Raw genomic sequence first — 17,017 nt, 5'->3', positions numbered from 1 at the left:
CATACATATATGTAAGGTATAGGCACAGTTTTGTTGTTTTTTCATAAACTCAGACTGTATTTAGAGAAAGCTTAAAAGCGAGTGTGACAGTTTTTCAAATTCAAAAAAAGTATTACAATAAAAACAAAATAGACTAATAGTTAAATTTTTAATTTTTTTAAATGCTACTTATTTGTTTAAATACGAAATTAATTGCATTGTTTGTAAAAAAATACAAAAAATGCAATCTATCAAAAATTTAAGCGCATTTTTTATGAAAAAATATTTTTAAAAATATTTTTATAAATCGTTAAACGTAATGTATTATGCATAATTTTTGGCTAATACTTGTCTTTAATGCAGATCTATTGCTATCATGTACGATTACTTGCTATTTAATATATTATTGTTATATCATTTTTATGTACAAAATTATATGTATTACGCGATTTTTTTTTACAAATACACAACATTAATTTGGCTTTACTTCGAAATATACAAAATATGCTCGTATATTCATTTTTTTATTACTAATTATAATTTTTTTTGTATAATATAACAATTTTCATAAGTATGTTTTTACGAACTAAAACGAAAAAAAGTATACATAAATAATTTGCTTTTCAAAATAAGAGAGCAATTCTTTTTTTTTTTTATAAAATAGTCTTTCATTTGTATGTATGTATATAATAGTGAGCGTTTAACGTTTTCACAAACGTTTACAGGAAGTATGTAGTAGTCATACCCTAAAGCTGGCAATAGCCAGCCTTGGTTTTCGAGCTTGATTTGAGCATTTAGTGGTTATTCATATTGCAAAGTGAATACTGCTCGACGGCGCTAGAAGCGCATACTAACATGCCGCTGGTTTGTACATGAAATAATGGTACAAGAATCACACATCGATTTCGATCAGTTTGCCATCGTTGCCGACTTCGGAGAGTAGCGTTTGAGCCAATTCCTTGCGCGCTTTTTGTATAACCCAAACCATGAGCGCCACACCGCAAATGACCTGAGAGTGGAGAGAAGAGCGGTACATATAAGTTAGCTAGGGGCTTTAATAACAATTATTGAGAAAAAATATGGTTTTTATATACAAAAAATTATTGAAAATTGAAAATTTAAATTTTATCACATATTTTTTTTTTAATTTTTAATTTTTTTTTATTTAAATACATTTTTTATATTTACTTAATATTTTTTATTTTTCGTATTCACACATATTTTTTAATTTTTCATATTCACAAATAATTTTTATTTTTTCATTTTAACATACAAATTTTTATTATTCGTATTGACATACATATATATTCTCATTTTTTTATATTATATATACATATTCATAAATGCATATTTTTTTATTATTTTATAATATTCATATTAATTCATAATTTTTTCTTTCAACGGCAGTGCTGTGGTAACAGTTTGAATAGCATAGTTTCAGGCGCAACTAATATGCAGTCGCAACAACAGTTTGGTTTGCACTGAGTTCTCAAATTGTTTTGTTTACCTCAGAAAATAATTACAATGCAAGAAAAGTACTAGAAAAATTATTTTGCAGAAAAATTATTTTGCAGAAAAATTAAAATAAAATTTTGCGAATTTCATCCAGCGTTAAGAAAATTCATGAATTTTATAAATTTACTGTATTTAAGGGGCACTGCACTTGCCCGATTTCGACAAATTGGCTTTACAAAGTGTAATTGGTTAGACTGTCTGCCAGATAAGCAGGCATTAAAGATTTAGATTTATTACTTTGCATGTATATGTATATATAGATCAAAATATACTTAGCATGGTGCCAATTTGTTTGTATAAAAATGTTGTGTAAACAATGTTGATCCAGCTGCTTCAAATGGATTTGTTTTTTAAACAAAAAAAGTTGTGAATGTCGATTGTGGGGCTCGTGTTTGACACAGAGTATAATATATAAAATGTTTATCGCAATAATATACCATATGTATGTATATGTATATGTCGGATTATTATGGTTTGAAATTATCAAGGAGAAGATAATATAAGATTTACAACTGCCTTAATATGGAACTTAGGTAATAATATGGAATAATTGATATTTGAGAACGGTTCGCGGAGCAGGGCCACATGCTAGTTGCATAATCATATATGCAAAAATACATACATACATATAAAAACATATATGTAAACATGTATTTTATTAGGCATTGAAGCAATTAAAATGCTAATGACTTTAGCAGTGAAATAATTTAGATTTCAAATCGGTCATTAAGTCTATCGAACAAACTGAGTTGACTTATACACCAAACGTGTTTAGTGTAACTCAAAACTTGCCGCTAAAATTCTTAACAGTTTAATTAAATATATAAAGAAACTTTAAAAATCCTCACCTCCAGTCCGAAACTGATGTAACCTGTCACCGCCGTGCCATGGTTGCTAAGCACTTCCTGCATTGAACGCAAAGTTGAGCCCAAATACGCGTTGATAATCTGCGCCGGCAGCAGTCCTATAAGTGAGGCCGTGTGATAGACACGTGGGTTAATTGTACTAACCTAAATGAAGTAAATATTTCAAAAATGTAAATAACGGTAATTAGTTCAGAAAATTGCACGAATAAGCGGTTTGCAGCTGATTGCAGGAACAACTTGTTTGTATCGCATGTTGTTGCCATAACTAGGGACAAAACGAAAATGAAACACGAAAACCTACCGATACATCCGAGAAAATAAAAAGACAATTTTACCACTTCATAATTGCAAAAAAGGCGGTATAGTCAATGGCACAGCACACACGCTCACACAAACACACACACACACTATCTAACTTATTTGTCACCGAAAATTGGTATGCAAATGGTGTTTATGGCAACACAAAGCATTGTAATTATTTTTTGCTTGTCATTTACAGTCGCATCGGTAGTATAATAAATTATAATAAAAAAATTAAAAAATAATAAATTATTTGCGGAGAAAAATTGACACTTTTACGAAACGAATGGAAATGTTTGATAACTTAAAAAGAATTTAAAATTTTTACAAAAAGAAAAAAAAACAATTAAAAAAAATTTAGACAAGAAAATTCTGGAAAATATTTAAATAAAATATTTACAAAATTCCTTTAACTAAAAATATAAAATTATATAAATAAAATTTTTAGTAAAATTAAAAAAAATTTAAATATAAATAAAAAAAAATTATGCAAGTAAAATTATTTAATAAAAATAAAAATAAAAAAACTAAATAAATAAATAATTATTATATAGAAGAAATTTTAAATTTTTACAAAAAGAATGCAAATTTTTGATAAAAAGAAAAAAATATATAAAATATTCAAAAAAAAATATATTAAAAAAAAAAAAAATAAAAATAAAAAAAAAAATAAAAAAATTATTATAAAAAAAAAATTTAATTATTATACAGAATGCACAGTTTTGATAAAAAGCTTAAAAGTTAGTTTCTGGGGAAAAAATAAAATTTAGAAAATGTAAAATTTACTAAAATGCTTATAATTATTTTATAATCGCATATAAAATAATAATTAATTCAAAAAAAAATATAAAAAAAAAAAAATTAAGAAAAATTTTAAAAAAAATAAATAAATAAAAATTATTAAAAAAAAAATAAAAAAAAAAAATAACAGAAAAAAAATTAATATAAAATATAAAAAATCAAATAAAAAATTATATAAAAAAAAAAAAATTGTAACAAAAAAATATAAGAAAATATAATAATATTAAAAAAATAAACAATTTTGGAAAATAAACTAAACAAAAAAATGTACTTTAAACGAAATGAACTAAAAGTAATACAAAAAATTATTGAAAGTTACAATTTCATTACTTTGTGCCTCCGATAAGCACAAATGTTCAAAGTCTAGTAAAAGTCAATTATTTCAAATTAAGGAAATAGTTGCGCTAATTGCCACCATTTCCGCATGCAAATGTTAGTCTAAAGAAGAAAAACGTTGACTTTGGTCGCACTGAAGCTAAAACAACCTTGAGAATTAACCAAGTTTTCCATAAGTAAAAAAGGTGATTTTGATTGTTTAGTTAGCTATATAAGCTATTAGACAGCTATATAATATAGTGGCACGATTTGTGAAAATTTCTTTGAAGATTGTAGCTTTTGATCGTTCAGTTTGTATGGCAGCTATATAAAATAGTGGCCCGATCTGAAAACTTTATTCGTAGATTGTAGCGTTGCTTTGGACAATAGTGTATGTCGAATTTCGTGGAGATATCTCTTCAAATAAAAATGTTGTCCTTACAAAAATAAAGTTTTCATGAACCCCGCATACTGATACACTATTACTATTATACTCGTATGTAGTATATAGTACTACAATACAAGAAATTGTATCGCATGCCGAAGTCAACATACACTTCACTTAAGCCATAAAATTTTCAAATTCATAACTTTTCTCTTACTGCTCGCGATAAGTGAAATGAATTCCTTGCTCGTGGCCAAAAATAAATGAAATATCGATTTTTTTAAATACTTATATCCATTTATCTATATACGTCTGTACATACATACATACTATATACATATGTAAGCCCGCAATTATTTGGTGGCGTCAACTTTAATTTCAAAATAGATAAAGTTAAAGCTCGTTTTTCCTGCGCAAAAATTTCTTAAGTAATCAGCGGAGCGTAAATTGCAAGTAGAGTTACTAAGTAAGCCAGCGATAAGGCATTCGGCTTATTGCACTCACCCGCTTCGCTTTGTTGTTTGTTTACGAAATTGGCGCACAACTTGAGTTTACTTATTTTCTTAACATGTTTGGGGATAGCAACAATCCAGATTTCAAATAAAGTTAAACGAGTTTGACAAATTTAAATCGCATATTTATTTTACATGTATATACATTATATACATACATACATATGTGTGTGTGTGATTGTAGGACAATACTTTCTGATTGCGGGCTGTTTGCATATCTAATGATAATTTAATTGCAGTAAATACAGTACTTAAGTTATAATGCAATAATCATTATACGAGCCACAACTTATGACATGGACAAAGACAACTACAAATGCATGTATAAATGAAATATTCACATGCTTAGGTATATGCACATAGCGATTCGACTATTATTGAGGAGGAAAGTTAGCTAATTGTCAGTATTACAAGTAAAACTTCCAACTGTAATTGATTTCGTTTAAGTACATAGTATATACAGATATTATTATAAACATACATACATATACATATACAAAGGCGTATGTATAGTATATCATAATTGCTCTATATTGGCTGAATTGTTGGCTAATGAGTTGCAAACTACTCATACCATCACGTTCATATGAAACTATAATATAAATCCTAACAATTTTACACGATTGCTAAGATTCTCGACGATTTTATTCTTATTTAATTTGTTAGTATTTGCTTTTATTGCTGTTATAACAGTATTATAAAGCGTAATGAGGTGATAGTTCGCGATGTAAGCCAATATAGGCATGATACGTGCTACTAAAGCAGACTCTAAGGTTTTGAAAACATATGTACATATATTAGAACTGTAAATTTTTAAAAAATATTGAAACTTTGAAAACTTTTTGAAATTTTTTGTAATTAAAAAAAAAAATGTTGAAACTTTGAAAACTTTTTGAAATTTTTTTCTCGGAAAAATTTGAGAAATCTTGAACATTTTGAAAAATTTTGAATAATTTTAAAAATTGCACGACGTTTAATTAAAATAATATTATATTATTACAATTTTTGTCATATTTCAAGTTTTTTTTTAACGTTTCTGCTATCAAATTTAATTACTTTAAATTCAAAAAAAAAAATATTGAAAAAAATTCCTTAGAAAAATTTTAAAAATATTATAAAAAAAATTTCAACCCTATTTTTATAAATTTTTTAATGTTTTTGCTATCAAATTGAACTATTTTTTAAATTTTTTGAAAATTTCTTTTTAGAAAAATTATGAAAACGACATCTAATTAATATAATATTATATTATTTGCTATCAAATTAAATTTTGAAAGTTTTTGAAATTTTTTTTTCATTGAAAAATCTTAAAAATTTTGAATAATCTTAAAAATGTCGACTCTAATCAAGAGAATATTACTACGACATTTTTCATGTTTTTTTACGTTTTTGTTATTTTTTGAATTTTTAAAAAAATTTATAAGTTTTGAAAATTTTAAAAATTTTTTTTTGCTTTAATTTTAATAAATTTGAAAATTTTGAAGTCTTAAAATTTTTGAGTATTTCAAAAAATCTAAAATTTTGGAAAATATTGACGAATTCCGCAGGACATTTGGTAAATTTAATATTAGCAGAAGCTTAAGACTTTTTATAGTTTTCAAATTTTTTATAATAATTCAGTTTTTTTTTTTGTTTTTTTTTGTAACTCTTTGAAATGTCATCAACAATTTTTGTAAAGATTTTAGGTGTTTAAAGTTTAAAAAGAAAAAATTAAAAACATATCTGGAATTATTTAAAAAATTGTGTTTTTTAGAAAACATGCCAAATCTGTTAGAGTACGATACACAATTTCGAGGTTATTCGCGATATTTTTCAAATATTTTTATGACCTTCTGGTGTTTGAGAGCTTGACATTTTTTTCTTAGAAAATTTTAAAAAAATTTTTTCAGAAGAATATGCAAATATTTTGAACAATCTTAAAATTTTTGAATTTTCGATTTATTTTCTAAACTTTGAGAATAGATTGGAAAATAAATCGATGGAATTTATTTATATCACGCGCTTAAGAGAATATTTTGACGTTTCTGAAAAACATGTAGCCTCCCTACACTGTTGTAAAAATTTATGACTGCGCTTCAATAAAAGTCAAAAAAGCTGCCTGCAACCACACGGAAATTTATTGTTTATAAACAATACTTGTATATTTGAATATTTATGTATGTATTCAGACGAAGAGGTTGCGGTTGACGTCGATATCTGTACATATACTAAACAAACGAGTATGAGCTATAAACAATTAGCAATTGATATGCAAAATAAATTTCAAATAAACAACACAATAAAATGGTCCATATGCATTAATTGGAAGAAATTGCTATAGAAATTTATTTTTATCAACAATTTTGTACAAAATATATACATAATATTTATAGATGTATATATAAGTATAAATACTTTTTTATATGTGGGGTATCGGGCGAAATACAATAAGAATATACCCACAGCCTTCAGCGAGACATTTTTATTGCTTGTTTTAAGAAATAATTTTTTTTGGTGCTTTTTATTAACCTCGAGAAAAATGCGCGAAGCATTCATTAGAGAATTCTTTTTTCGTGTGTTTGATCATTTGACGCTTCTTTTTATTGCTGATCAGTTGAAAGGTGATGATTTTCTACAATCAGTGTGAAATTGTTGATAAGAGCGAGACACATAAACTCAATTGAAATATTGGTGGCAGTGTTTCGAAAATGAAAAAAAAGTTACAAACTAATGTTCTCCAATAAGGAAAAAAAAAGTTAACTTCGGCAGTCACGAAGCTAGAATACCCTTCATAAATAAAACAGTTTTCATAGAAAAATGTGATTTTGAAGTTGCACTTGGTATGGCAGCTATATGCTATAGTGGTCCGATTATGCTATGTTTCGTGAAAATATCTCATCAAATAAAAAAGTTTTTCATACAATAATTCTTTTTTGATCGTTCAGTTTGTATGGCAGCTATATGCTATAGTTGTTTGATTTAAACAATTTCTTCGGAGATTGTAGCAATGCTTTAGACAATAATTCCTGCAAAATTTCGTGTAGATAACTCGTCAAATAAAAAAGTTTTTCATATAAGAGTTTGATTTCGATCGTTCGGTTTGTATGGCAGCGATATCGGCGGTTCCGACAAATCAACAGCATATTTGGGAGAAACAGGCGTGTACAAAATTTCAAAGTGATATCTCAAAAACTGAAAGACTAGTTCAGCGTTAAAAAATAATAGTGGAGCAGTTTTACATTTTTAAAATTATATTTAATATTTCATATTTTTTTTTCTAAAACTAAGAAAAATATTATATATTTCAAAAATACGCATTTATCATTTTAATTATATTTATTAATTTTTTTTTTATTCAAAATTTTTCAATAACTGCACCACTGTGCGTAGTACTGTAAGTGTTAATGCTATTCCCCAACTGGCAGTAAAGCGAACAGCGCTTCAGTGCCATTGTTTTGCTCCACAGCGTGGTCTATATCCAGAGATACATATTTATACCATATGTACATATGTACATATGTATGTGTCTTTATATATCTATAAATATATCATGTGAATATGGGGCGCATATGTTTCGAGTTTAAATATGAATTTTGTGCAGAAGCGGAGAAAAATCGAAAATTATTGTTATAAATTAAACAAAGCACTAAATTATAGCCACGAGAAACGCATACACGCACACACAGCAATACAAACACATAATTTTTTATAATTTCTATATGGCGCACACATGTTTAATTGTGGCTAGCCGCAAAAGCATACACACACACCTATGCAGACATTGGAAGTAAGAAAGCAAAAAAAATTATCTGCATGGAAATTACAAAAATTACAGATGTTTGATTTGCCAACGGCTGCCCCACACCCCCCACAACTCGCGTGCGTGCATGTGGCAATCAACAGAAAAAAGTAAGAACATTTATTAGCGGTTCTGGGCGTGGTTGTTGTGCGACTATGTGTGTGCACATACATAAGTATTTATATTTGCATTATTATTTTTTTTTTTTTTGTAAAAATGTGCAGTTACTCCTGACTTACCGCAAAAATCATATTTTGCACGCCAAACGGAATGGGCGTTAAGCGCGTAAAGAGCACGACTCTGAAGGCCTTTGGTCCCGATATGACGCGCAGTATAGCGCGTGCAGTCTCATTTTTAATTATTCTGAAAAAGTAATGAAACATTGTTGTAATAAAAACATGTGTATATCGTCACCTAAAATGCAAAATAACGTAACATCACTTTTCATAAGTTGGCAGGAAGGAAAAGCGATATAATGAAACCACTCACATTAAAACAAAATTTTAGTTTCGGTTATAAAATGGTTATACAATGGTTATACAATGGTTACATATTGGTTATAAAATGGTTATATATTGGTTATAAAATGGTTATATATTGGTTATAAAATGGTTATCTAGTGGTTATAAAATGGTTATCTAGTGATTATATCTGACAGCGGAAGCTGAAAATTGTATGCCACATAAGTATATGTAATATGATGTAGTGAATCGCAAGCAATAAAAAATCAATTTCGATCTTTTTGATGATTTGTTATTTTGCATTTTAGCTGATGATATGTAAATAGTACAAGTAGTTGCTTAAATAGAATATAAAGGAAAGTTCAGTTCTAGTAAGATTTTTTTTGGTGTTTTTTGGAACAACATTTGTTTACTTATACGAAAATTGAAAGAAAAATTAATGAATAGGCAATTCAAATGGTTTAAAATCGCTTTGATTTGTTTATTTTCATGCTGATTTTTCAACTGCTTCCAGTGTTTTTGCGGTTTAAAAACTGAGGCAATCTGTGGTTTTTCTAGTTTCTTATAAATAAATGAATTTGCTAAATTTTGAACATACAGCGTCTATCAATAGCGATAGTCCCGATGTGTGGAAAATCGGAAGAATAGTGCCACTACTCGCTCCAGAAGCGACAAAATTTAGACAGACACTCTAACACTCCAAATAGTACCCCATAGTGGTAGGAATGTGGTTCATCTAGGTTGGAAATTGTAGGGAAGGACTTGCTGTTTCGAACGGGCGACAACTTAAGAAACAAAAAATAGCAAACCAGCATGGCTTTTGAAAAGTGCACAGCGCCACCACAGCACTTAACGTCATAAACGTCCAGCTAGTTCATGGTCTCAACCAAAAACCACCCTGCGAGAGGACAATCTTCGAAGCGTTGGTCTAGTCAAAAGCTTTTGACCACTCAATCACACAATGCTGAGGACATCGAAAAATCTACGACAATCATCCGTACTGTTTCGAGCTAAAAACTCTAAATTGACAAAAATTTAACAAGGGGCTCCGCAGGGTGGTGTCCTCTCCGAAAAAAACCACTAAAAATCGTATTTCTTATTGTACAATATAAAAATTTCATGATATAAATATAGAGTGCTATATAATTAGCAATACTATATTTAAACAATCAATTACTTTATTGGCATTGTTCATTCTCTTCACAGTGTGTCATTATATAAACTGATTAAATCATTATTTCAAGTGCTAACTTCTGAAATGATTGATCGCGTGCCTTTTTTTTTATCATGTTCCGCACACATACAATTTCGCAAAGCAAATAAAACAAGAGAAATAATAGAGATAAAAGCTGTTATAACTGAAAGCGTGTGTAAATTGACATTGAACGATAACATTAAATAAGCTGCTTGGGTGTCGAAATTAACAACAGTATCGTGATATATCACCTAATGATTATAACAACTGTTTACTGTACTCGAACAACCTATATTTCTACATAACAAAACCAACTTGTCGGGTTTGAAAATATTGTAAATATCAATAAATATATATAGACTAATTTAGATAAGCAAAGATAAGATCATACGAGCTATTTATAGAACAGTACTCGAGATAGAGATGTGCTGCTTGTTCTTTGCTTTTTTGATTTACTAAGAGCTGTTTTCTCAATGTCTGGTTAGCAGCCATCTATCAGTTAAGTTCTTTTCAACTTAACCAAGACTCCTTTTTTCGATCTTTTTTTTGAGTAAATAGCCCTAAGTGGGATCAAGGTTGATTGCCTGTTGTGTGGCGGTGGCATGGTCTACTCTAAAGGGACAATACTGCCAGGGTGCAGAATATATTGATATCATAGAGCCGTAAGCGCAGCCTTGACCAGCTTAGAAACAGCAGTGAAAGAAGTTGGTTTTGTGGTGAACGTGGGCAAGACAAAGTATCTGGAGGCTACACACAAAAAGATTCCTCGCATGAGACAAACTATGTATGTCACTGTTGGTAGCCATAATTTTGAAAAAAGTGAAGGACTTTATCTCGGAACCAGTATAAATACTACCAACAACCTAAGCCTGAAGAACAAGTATAACTCTTGCCAAGCAGTGTTACTTTATGCAATTGAGAAGCAGATCACTCTCTCGATGAACAAAAATTACGATCTATTAGTCTCTTATCACTCCCGATACGGAACAGAAACGTAGATGATGAGGAAGCGAAATGAGAAATACCTTGGATCATTCGAGAGAATTGGTCTTCACAAGGTCCTTGGAGCACTTCGGTGGTTGGAGACACGAATTTTACGAGCTCCACGAGATATAGACATACTTAGTTAGGTGCATAAAAACCCAACGAATGCGCTAGTGCTATACGAAGCAGAAACGTGGACGATGAGGAAGCGAAATGAGAAACGCCTTGAAGTATTCGAGAGAAATGTTCACCGCTAGGTCTTTAAGGCTATCTGATGGGTGGGACCACGAATTTTAAGAGGTCTAGGTCATGTAGTACTGCTGTAGCAAAAAGCTTATTCAATTGGAGATCAGGCGTAGACAACGGAAGCAGGGGAGCCTGCATTCAATGGTAGAACTTAGTTCTTGACCTCGCAAAAGAGACAACTGGCGAAGTTTTGTGTTCTCGGCCCACGATTGCGGTGCCAAAGGAGAAGTAGAAAAATTTATAAATTATTTTTCCTCAAAATTCCTTGAAAATTTGTATTAGTCCTACATTTTATAAGTTAGCTCTGATCTATGATGTGTAGCTGTGCGACCATAACCTCACTATCGTCATATCTCGTTTAAGTATGACGTTTAAACTGTCAAGTGGTAGAAATGTAGTGGTAAAATGTAGACCAAAGTAGAATATTTTTAATGGCTCAATGAATGTGAAATATGGCCATCGGTGCCAGTTGAGCGCAATAAACAGAAGTCCATTGATGATAACATTTTTATGAGGCCTAAAGCTTATCGATTTTGCTTTTATGACACTAAATAGCAGTTTAGGTACAAAAAGTTTAATGAATAATAAAAAAAAGTGATATACAAAATTTAGGGAAGGTGATGTGAGGGTAAAAAGTATCCATATCAGCCATTTACAGTAACGGTAAACGCAAATTTATGATATCTGCTGTATTTTCAAATAAAAAATACCTATGTATGCGAGCTTTTGAACTTGTATCGCAGTTATCACCGGTTCAAACAGGCGTTGTTTAGAGCATTGCACAATTACTCAGTTCGAAACTGGGTCAGCAGTTAATTCAAGCGCTTGACCCGCTAGTATAGCGAAATAGGCGCGTGTACCTACACACTATACAAAACTAGTGCCCATTTGCATAGAATAATTGATGATGTCGGTAACACGGAGAATATACAATTTCAATGCATTCATACATTTGTAAAAAGGTACCGGTGGCGGTGATTTCCAATTCTATTGTGTACTACAATATATGACGTATGCATAGTAAAAATCACCCATTAGCGCTTGATGTTAGTGTAGGCCGACAGCTACTGCAGCAGACCTTATTTATTTCATTTAATTTCTTGTTGATCGTAATTGACAGACAGACATAACAATAACACCGTTTAGCGGACAAATCGCTGGGGTAAACAACACATGTGTGTACGCTTTAATACCTGGCGTTGAGGAAGGGTGGGGGTGGTAAGCACGTTACTAACGAAACTGCTTGGTAACAACTGCTATGAAACGTGTGCAAATATATGGATACTAATGGATATAATATCATAAGACTACAATGAAAAATACTTTATTTGATATCTAAGCGTGTGCGAGCCGATAAGTAGATACACATGAAAAATATTATATAATAATTGAAAGTATAAAGTTTGAAAATAACTAAAATTTAATTTAAACTAGAAAAAAAGTTAACTTTGGTTGCACTGAAGCTATAATACGCTACACAAATAGAGAGATTCCATACAAGTACTTGTGTTTGATAGGTCAGTTTGTATGGCAGCTATATGCTATAGTAGTCCGATTTGAACGATTTCTTTACAGATTGTACTGTTATCTTGGACAATAATCTATGAAGAATTTCGTGAAGATATCTCGTCAAATGAAAAAGTTTTCCATACAAGGACCTGAGTTGGATCGATCAGTTTCCATGGCAGCTAAACGCTATAGTGGTCCGATTTGAGCAATTTCTTTAAAATTACAGTGCTATCTTGGAAAATACTCCATGCCAAATTTTGTGACGGCACCTTGTGAACTAAAAAACTCAGCGAATCCGACAAGTCAGCAGTTTGTTGAAGCGAAAAGGACATGCACAAAATTGATGGTTGATGTCTCAAAAACAGGGGGACCAGTTCGCGAAATACAGATAGACGGACTAGTAATGAAAAGATATTTGAAGTTAAGCTACAAGTGCCTTCAGTCCTGCATTGAATGGGTGCTCTAACGGAAGCAGCTTCGCCTACAAGGCCTGATCAGAGTCTTTATTATGGTACCACAGAGAGCATTAAGCACTTGGAGTTCGCTGCAATCTGCTCATCGAGGTCAGTCCTTTGGGGACATTTGTGGTTGCTATGGTTTAAACTCAAATACGGTAGCACTGACTATGTGAAGTCACATTGCGGCCTGTTGTCGGAACCAAAGTACGGCAGAGGGTTGAGATGGGCCTTGAACTCAACCAAGGTGGAATTAGTTGTCCACATCACCTTAGCAATTGGTAGAAAATAATGCTTGCATTGTTTGGGACATTGAACAAGGTATTGTGTTGATCTGCTGTGCACCCAGGGGTTAGGTTGTCGACGTTAGGTATCCACGTTAAATCCAATGTATGTTGTGTATAGAGGTATAAAAACTGCTTCATGGCGATCGTAAAAACCTTTTCAGTGAAAAAGTGATGAATTTTAGTTAAGAGGTAGAACAGATCAAACCTTGGAAGTATTATAAAAGCAAATATCTGCCGTAAAGCCATAAAAATGGACGGAGAAAAGCTAGTCAGTAAAAAAGTGAGAGCTTGGTTTGGAAGGTGGAACAGATCAAACATTAGGGATACAATAAATTCAAATATCGGTCGTAAAGCCAAAAAACATTGGACCGAGATTCGAAAACTCTTGGGAATTCCCTGCAATTAAATAATCACTCGAAAACTATTGGCATATTTCATTCATTAGCAGATATTTTATGGGCCTTAGTCTACATGTATATAACGTTGCCTCTAATATTACTGCTTACTTTGGTTTGTGTAAAACTCAGCAACATTTTTTCTTTTTATTTCTTTCATTTTCCAACGATTTGTATACCATATCAGTTCACAAACTTGTGGTAATATTCTAAGTCCTATCCTGCCATTGTTGTAAACACCGCACGTACTAATCTAATATTCATTACAATTGGGTTTTTTTATTCAATGGTTAACTGCTGTTGAAGGTGATGTCCTCGACTTTGAATGTCACGGAAACTCCTTGTTGAAGTGGTGTGTAATTAAATAGTAAACAATTGCTATATTACTTGATGAATTACAAAACTAAAGTGTAGCGTGTTGACATGATGACATAAGGGTTGAATGTGGTGAAAGAAATATTAATTAATTATTGATATAATCTATAGTGCAATCAAAAAGATTTTTATAGCGTTAGAGAATATGAAATGTAAGGTGGAAAATTAGTTTTTTTTCCAAAAGCGTTGAACAAAATAATGTTATTTAAGTGTTGATCAAAGTTGTTTTCGGTACTTGAGCATTAATTTACTTATCTAGACACATCACTCTTAGTTTCAAGGGCCATTACTTACTTATGAATTGGGATGCGATGTCGGAAACTACGCACAGTCCAATGCACAATGGCTATACCCACATTAGCGCCCGTTATAATGATCAGGATGCCCTTTATGGCGCCAAACAGGTAACCGGAAGTAAGCATCAACACAAAGTAACCAACTATTATTGGAAAGCTGACCACCATGAACGAGACCAACAGTATCGACACTATGACCCAGGGATTTTGCATTTCGATCCAGAGCAGAAATTGTTTTGTGTAATCACGCGTCAGATAGGCAAAACATAAAAATGCTACAATTGCGAGCAGCAACAAGAGGAAACCAATGACAATTTTCCGACTACACCAATTGCGATTGCGCGCCTTAATCGCACCACGTGTATTGCGACGTGTACCGGTTGCGCTGCTGCTATAGCTGGCGTCAACGCCGCCGAAGGCGTTAGCAGTTGGCGGCATAAGCAGATCGTTTTCGTCGTCAAGATCGACGGTCGCATCGTTGTCGTAGTTGTTGAGTGTGTTGGAGGTGAGTTCGAGGCTGGTTGAGGTCGCTGCATACACTATCCCCCTATAACTGCTGCTGACAATTTCATCGTCCGTTAGACTAGTAGCAATGCGTCCATTGGGGTAATTTTGTTTGAGCACGATCGTTTTGGGGCGTATACTACCGCTATAACTGTTACTTTTATGCAAAGACTTTGGCGGAAATGCATTATAGTTGGCGCTGGAACGGTAAGCACTTTCTAAAAGTACACGGTCGTCGTCGAAGAAGTTTGCCGGCGCGCGGGTAGGTGTGCTGTTACAAGTGTAGGAATCTTTAGTGCGCTCGTATGCATTCTCCGTTCTTTCTTCGTTATCACTTTCGCTTTGGGCGTTATGTCTGCTTGTTGTCGCTGTTGTGGTGTGGGTGACAACTTGGGGTACGCTGTAGTATGCCGCCTTGCTGTTTTTGTTTGGCTGATGCAGTGACCATTGTGGCCGCCCACTTGATGTAATCGCGTTAAAGTTCAAGGTCGCATTCATGTTTTTGTTTTTTATTTGGGAATTAGTTTAATTTTTGGTTATATGTGGTCACACATACATACATATATACATTTGTATGTTGGAATGTTTACGCCAATTGGAGTACTGAATTATGCATTTATTTTTTGAAAACAACTCAACTGAGCAAGAAGAGAATATGTCAAGCAAAATTATGAAAAGAAATGTGTTTGTACGAATTCTTGAAATACCGCGCCGGTTTCATACGAAATACTGACATCTAATTGGTTTTATTTATAAAACGAAAACATGTCAATTTTCATATTTCACTCAATTTAGCGCAGTGCTGTCATATACAAAACAAAGCCATACGCAGCCTCCGTTGGTGCGCACACCTCGCTTGATGTTTATATATTTATTTACTTGTAAATATGTTTGTATTGTGTTGTATCTGTCTGTGGCTTGCCATCTGCGCTGCGCCTGCGAAGGCCTGTACGTTTTGCGTCGATGGGAGACGGCCCTGACTTTTTTATTTATTTATTTTATGTATTTTTGTTTTGCTTTCCACAACAGCCTTTGTTTCGCTTTTTCTTTCGTCACAATTTGTGCACAGCCAAGAAGCACTCAAAACGTTTCCAATTCACTTTCTTTTGCGAATGCAATAGCAGCGTTTAAACACATACACATACAAATAAATATGCACACACATGCCTTTTGTATTTCTACGTTTATAAGACAATTATCACAGCAACTCAAGTATCAAGTTTAGTTGCGTCTTATAACTTCAGATTGATTTTATAATGAGTCGATTACATCGAAACACCAGCATGCTGTAACACGTAAATTATTACAAAATTAATTTTCGTATCGCACAATTTATTTTAGCTGGCAAACCAAGCTTTAAAATGCCATGTTTTTTAATTTCAAAATCACACAATAATCTTGCAGAAGATTTAATTACATTAATAAGAAACCAAACAAACACACAATGCAACACTCAAAGGATGCACCAACATTGCGCAAAATAATCTCCGTTTTTGGTCCCGTTGTCAATCTCGATACTTTATGTACTTTATTTTGCTGCTTTTTTAACAAAATATCAGTTAAAAAACACTCTTCCGACATAAATATGAATTTATTATTTCAATTTGCACATTATTTTTGTTGTTTTTGCAAACTAGGCGTATTGAAATCAACTTTTACTTGTTATTAACTACAAAAGTTTAACCGCTTTTATTATCTTCTCACATTCGATTTATTCAAGCAACTGAATTTGACTTTCTTCGCTATTGTTGTTGTGCTTTTTATTTCTTGCGAATAGGAATATATAAACAACAAAAAACAGCTGTTTAGGCGGTGTTCAGTGTGTTGAATAAAAATAAATTTTAGGGTGGTTTTATAAC

General features: G+C 31.8%; 1 protein-coding gene across 2 annotated transcripts; it reads right to left on the bottom strand.

Moving 5' to 3' along the window:
* Positions 1-206: 206 nt before the first annotated feature.
* On the bottom strand, positions 207-16,898 carry LOC105227213 (transmembrane protein 64). Of its 2 annotated transcripts, XM_011206451.4 has the most exons (5): positions 16,576-16,898; positions 14,653-16,444; positions 8,691-8,814; positions 2,343-2,504; positions 207-988 (listed from the first exon to the last, which is right to left on the bottom strand). In XM_011206451.4, exons 2-5 carry the CDS (start codon positions 15,654-15,656, stop codon positions 872-874), a joined length of 1,407 nt encoding a protein of 468 aa, XP_011204753.2. In that variant the 5' UTR covers positions 15,657-16,444; positions 16,576-16,898; the 3' UTR covers positions 207-871. The 2 variants fall into 2 exon arrangements, with proteins under 2 accessions (XP_011204753.2, XP_049315368.1); XM_049459411.1 differs by having other exon boundaries at positions 14,653-16,898.
* Between the last annotated feature and the right edge of the window lie 119 nt (positions 16,899-17,017).

Source organism: Bactrocera dorsalis, chromosome 5, assembly GCF_023373825.1.
Source record: "Bactrocera dorsalis isolate Fly_Bdor chromosome 5, ASM2337382v1, whole genome shotgun sequence".
NCBI lineage: Eukaryota > Metazoa > Arthropoda > Insecta > Diptera > Tephritidae > Bactrocera > Bactrocera dorsalis.
This window is presented reverse-complemented; position numbering and strand designations above follow the sequence as displayed.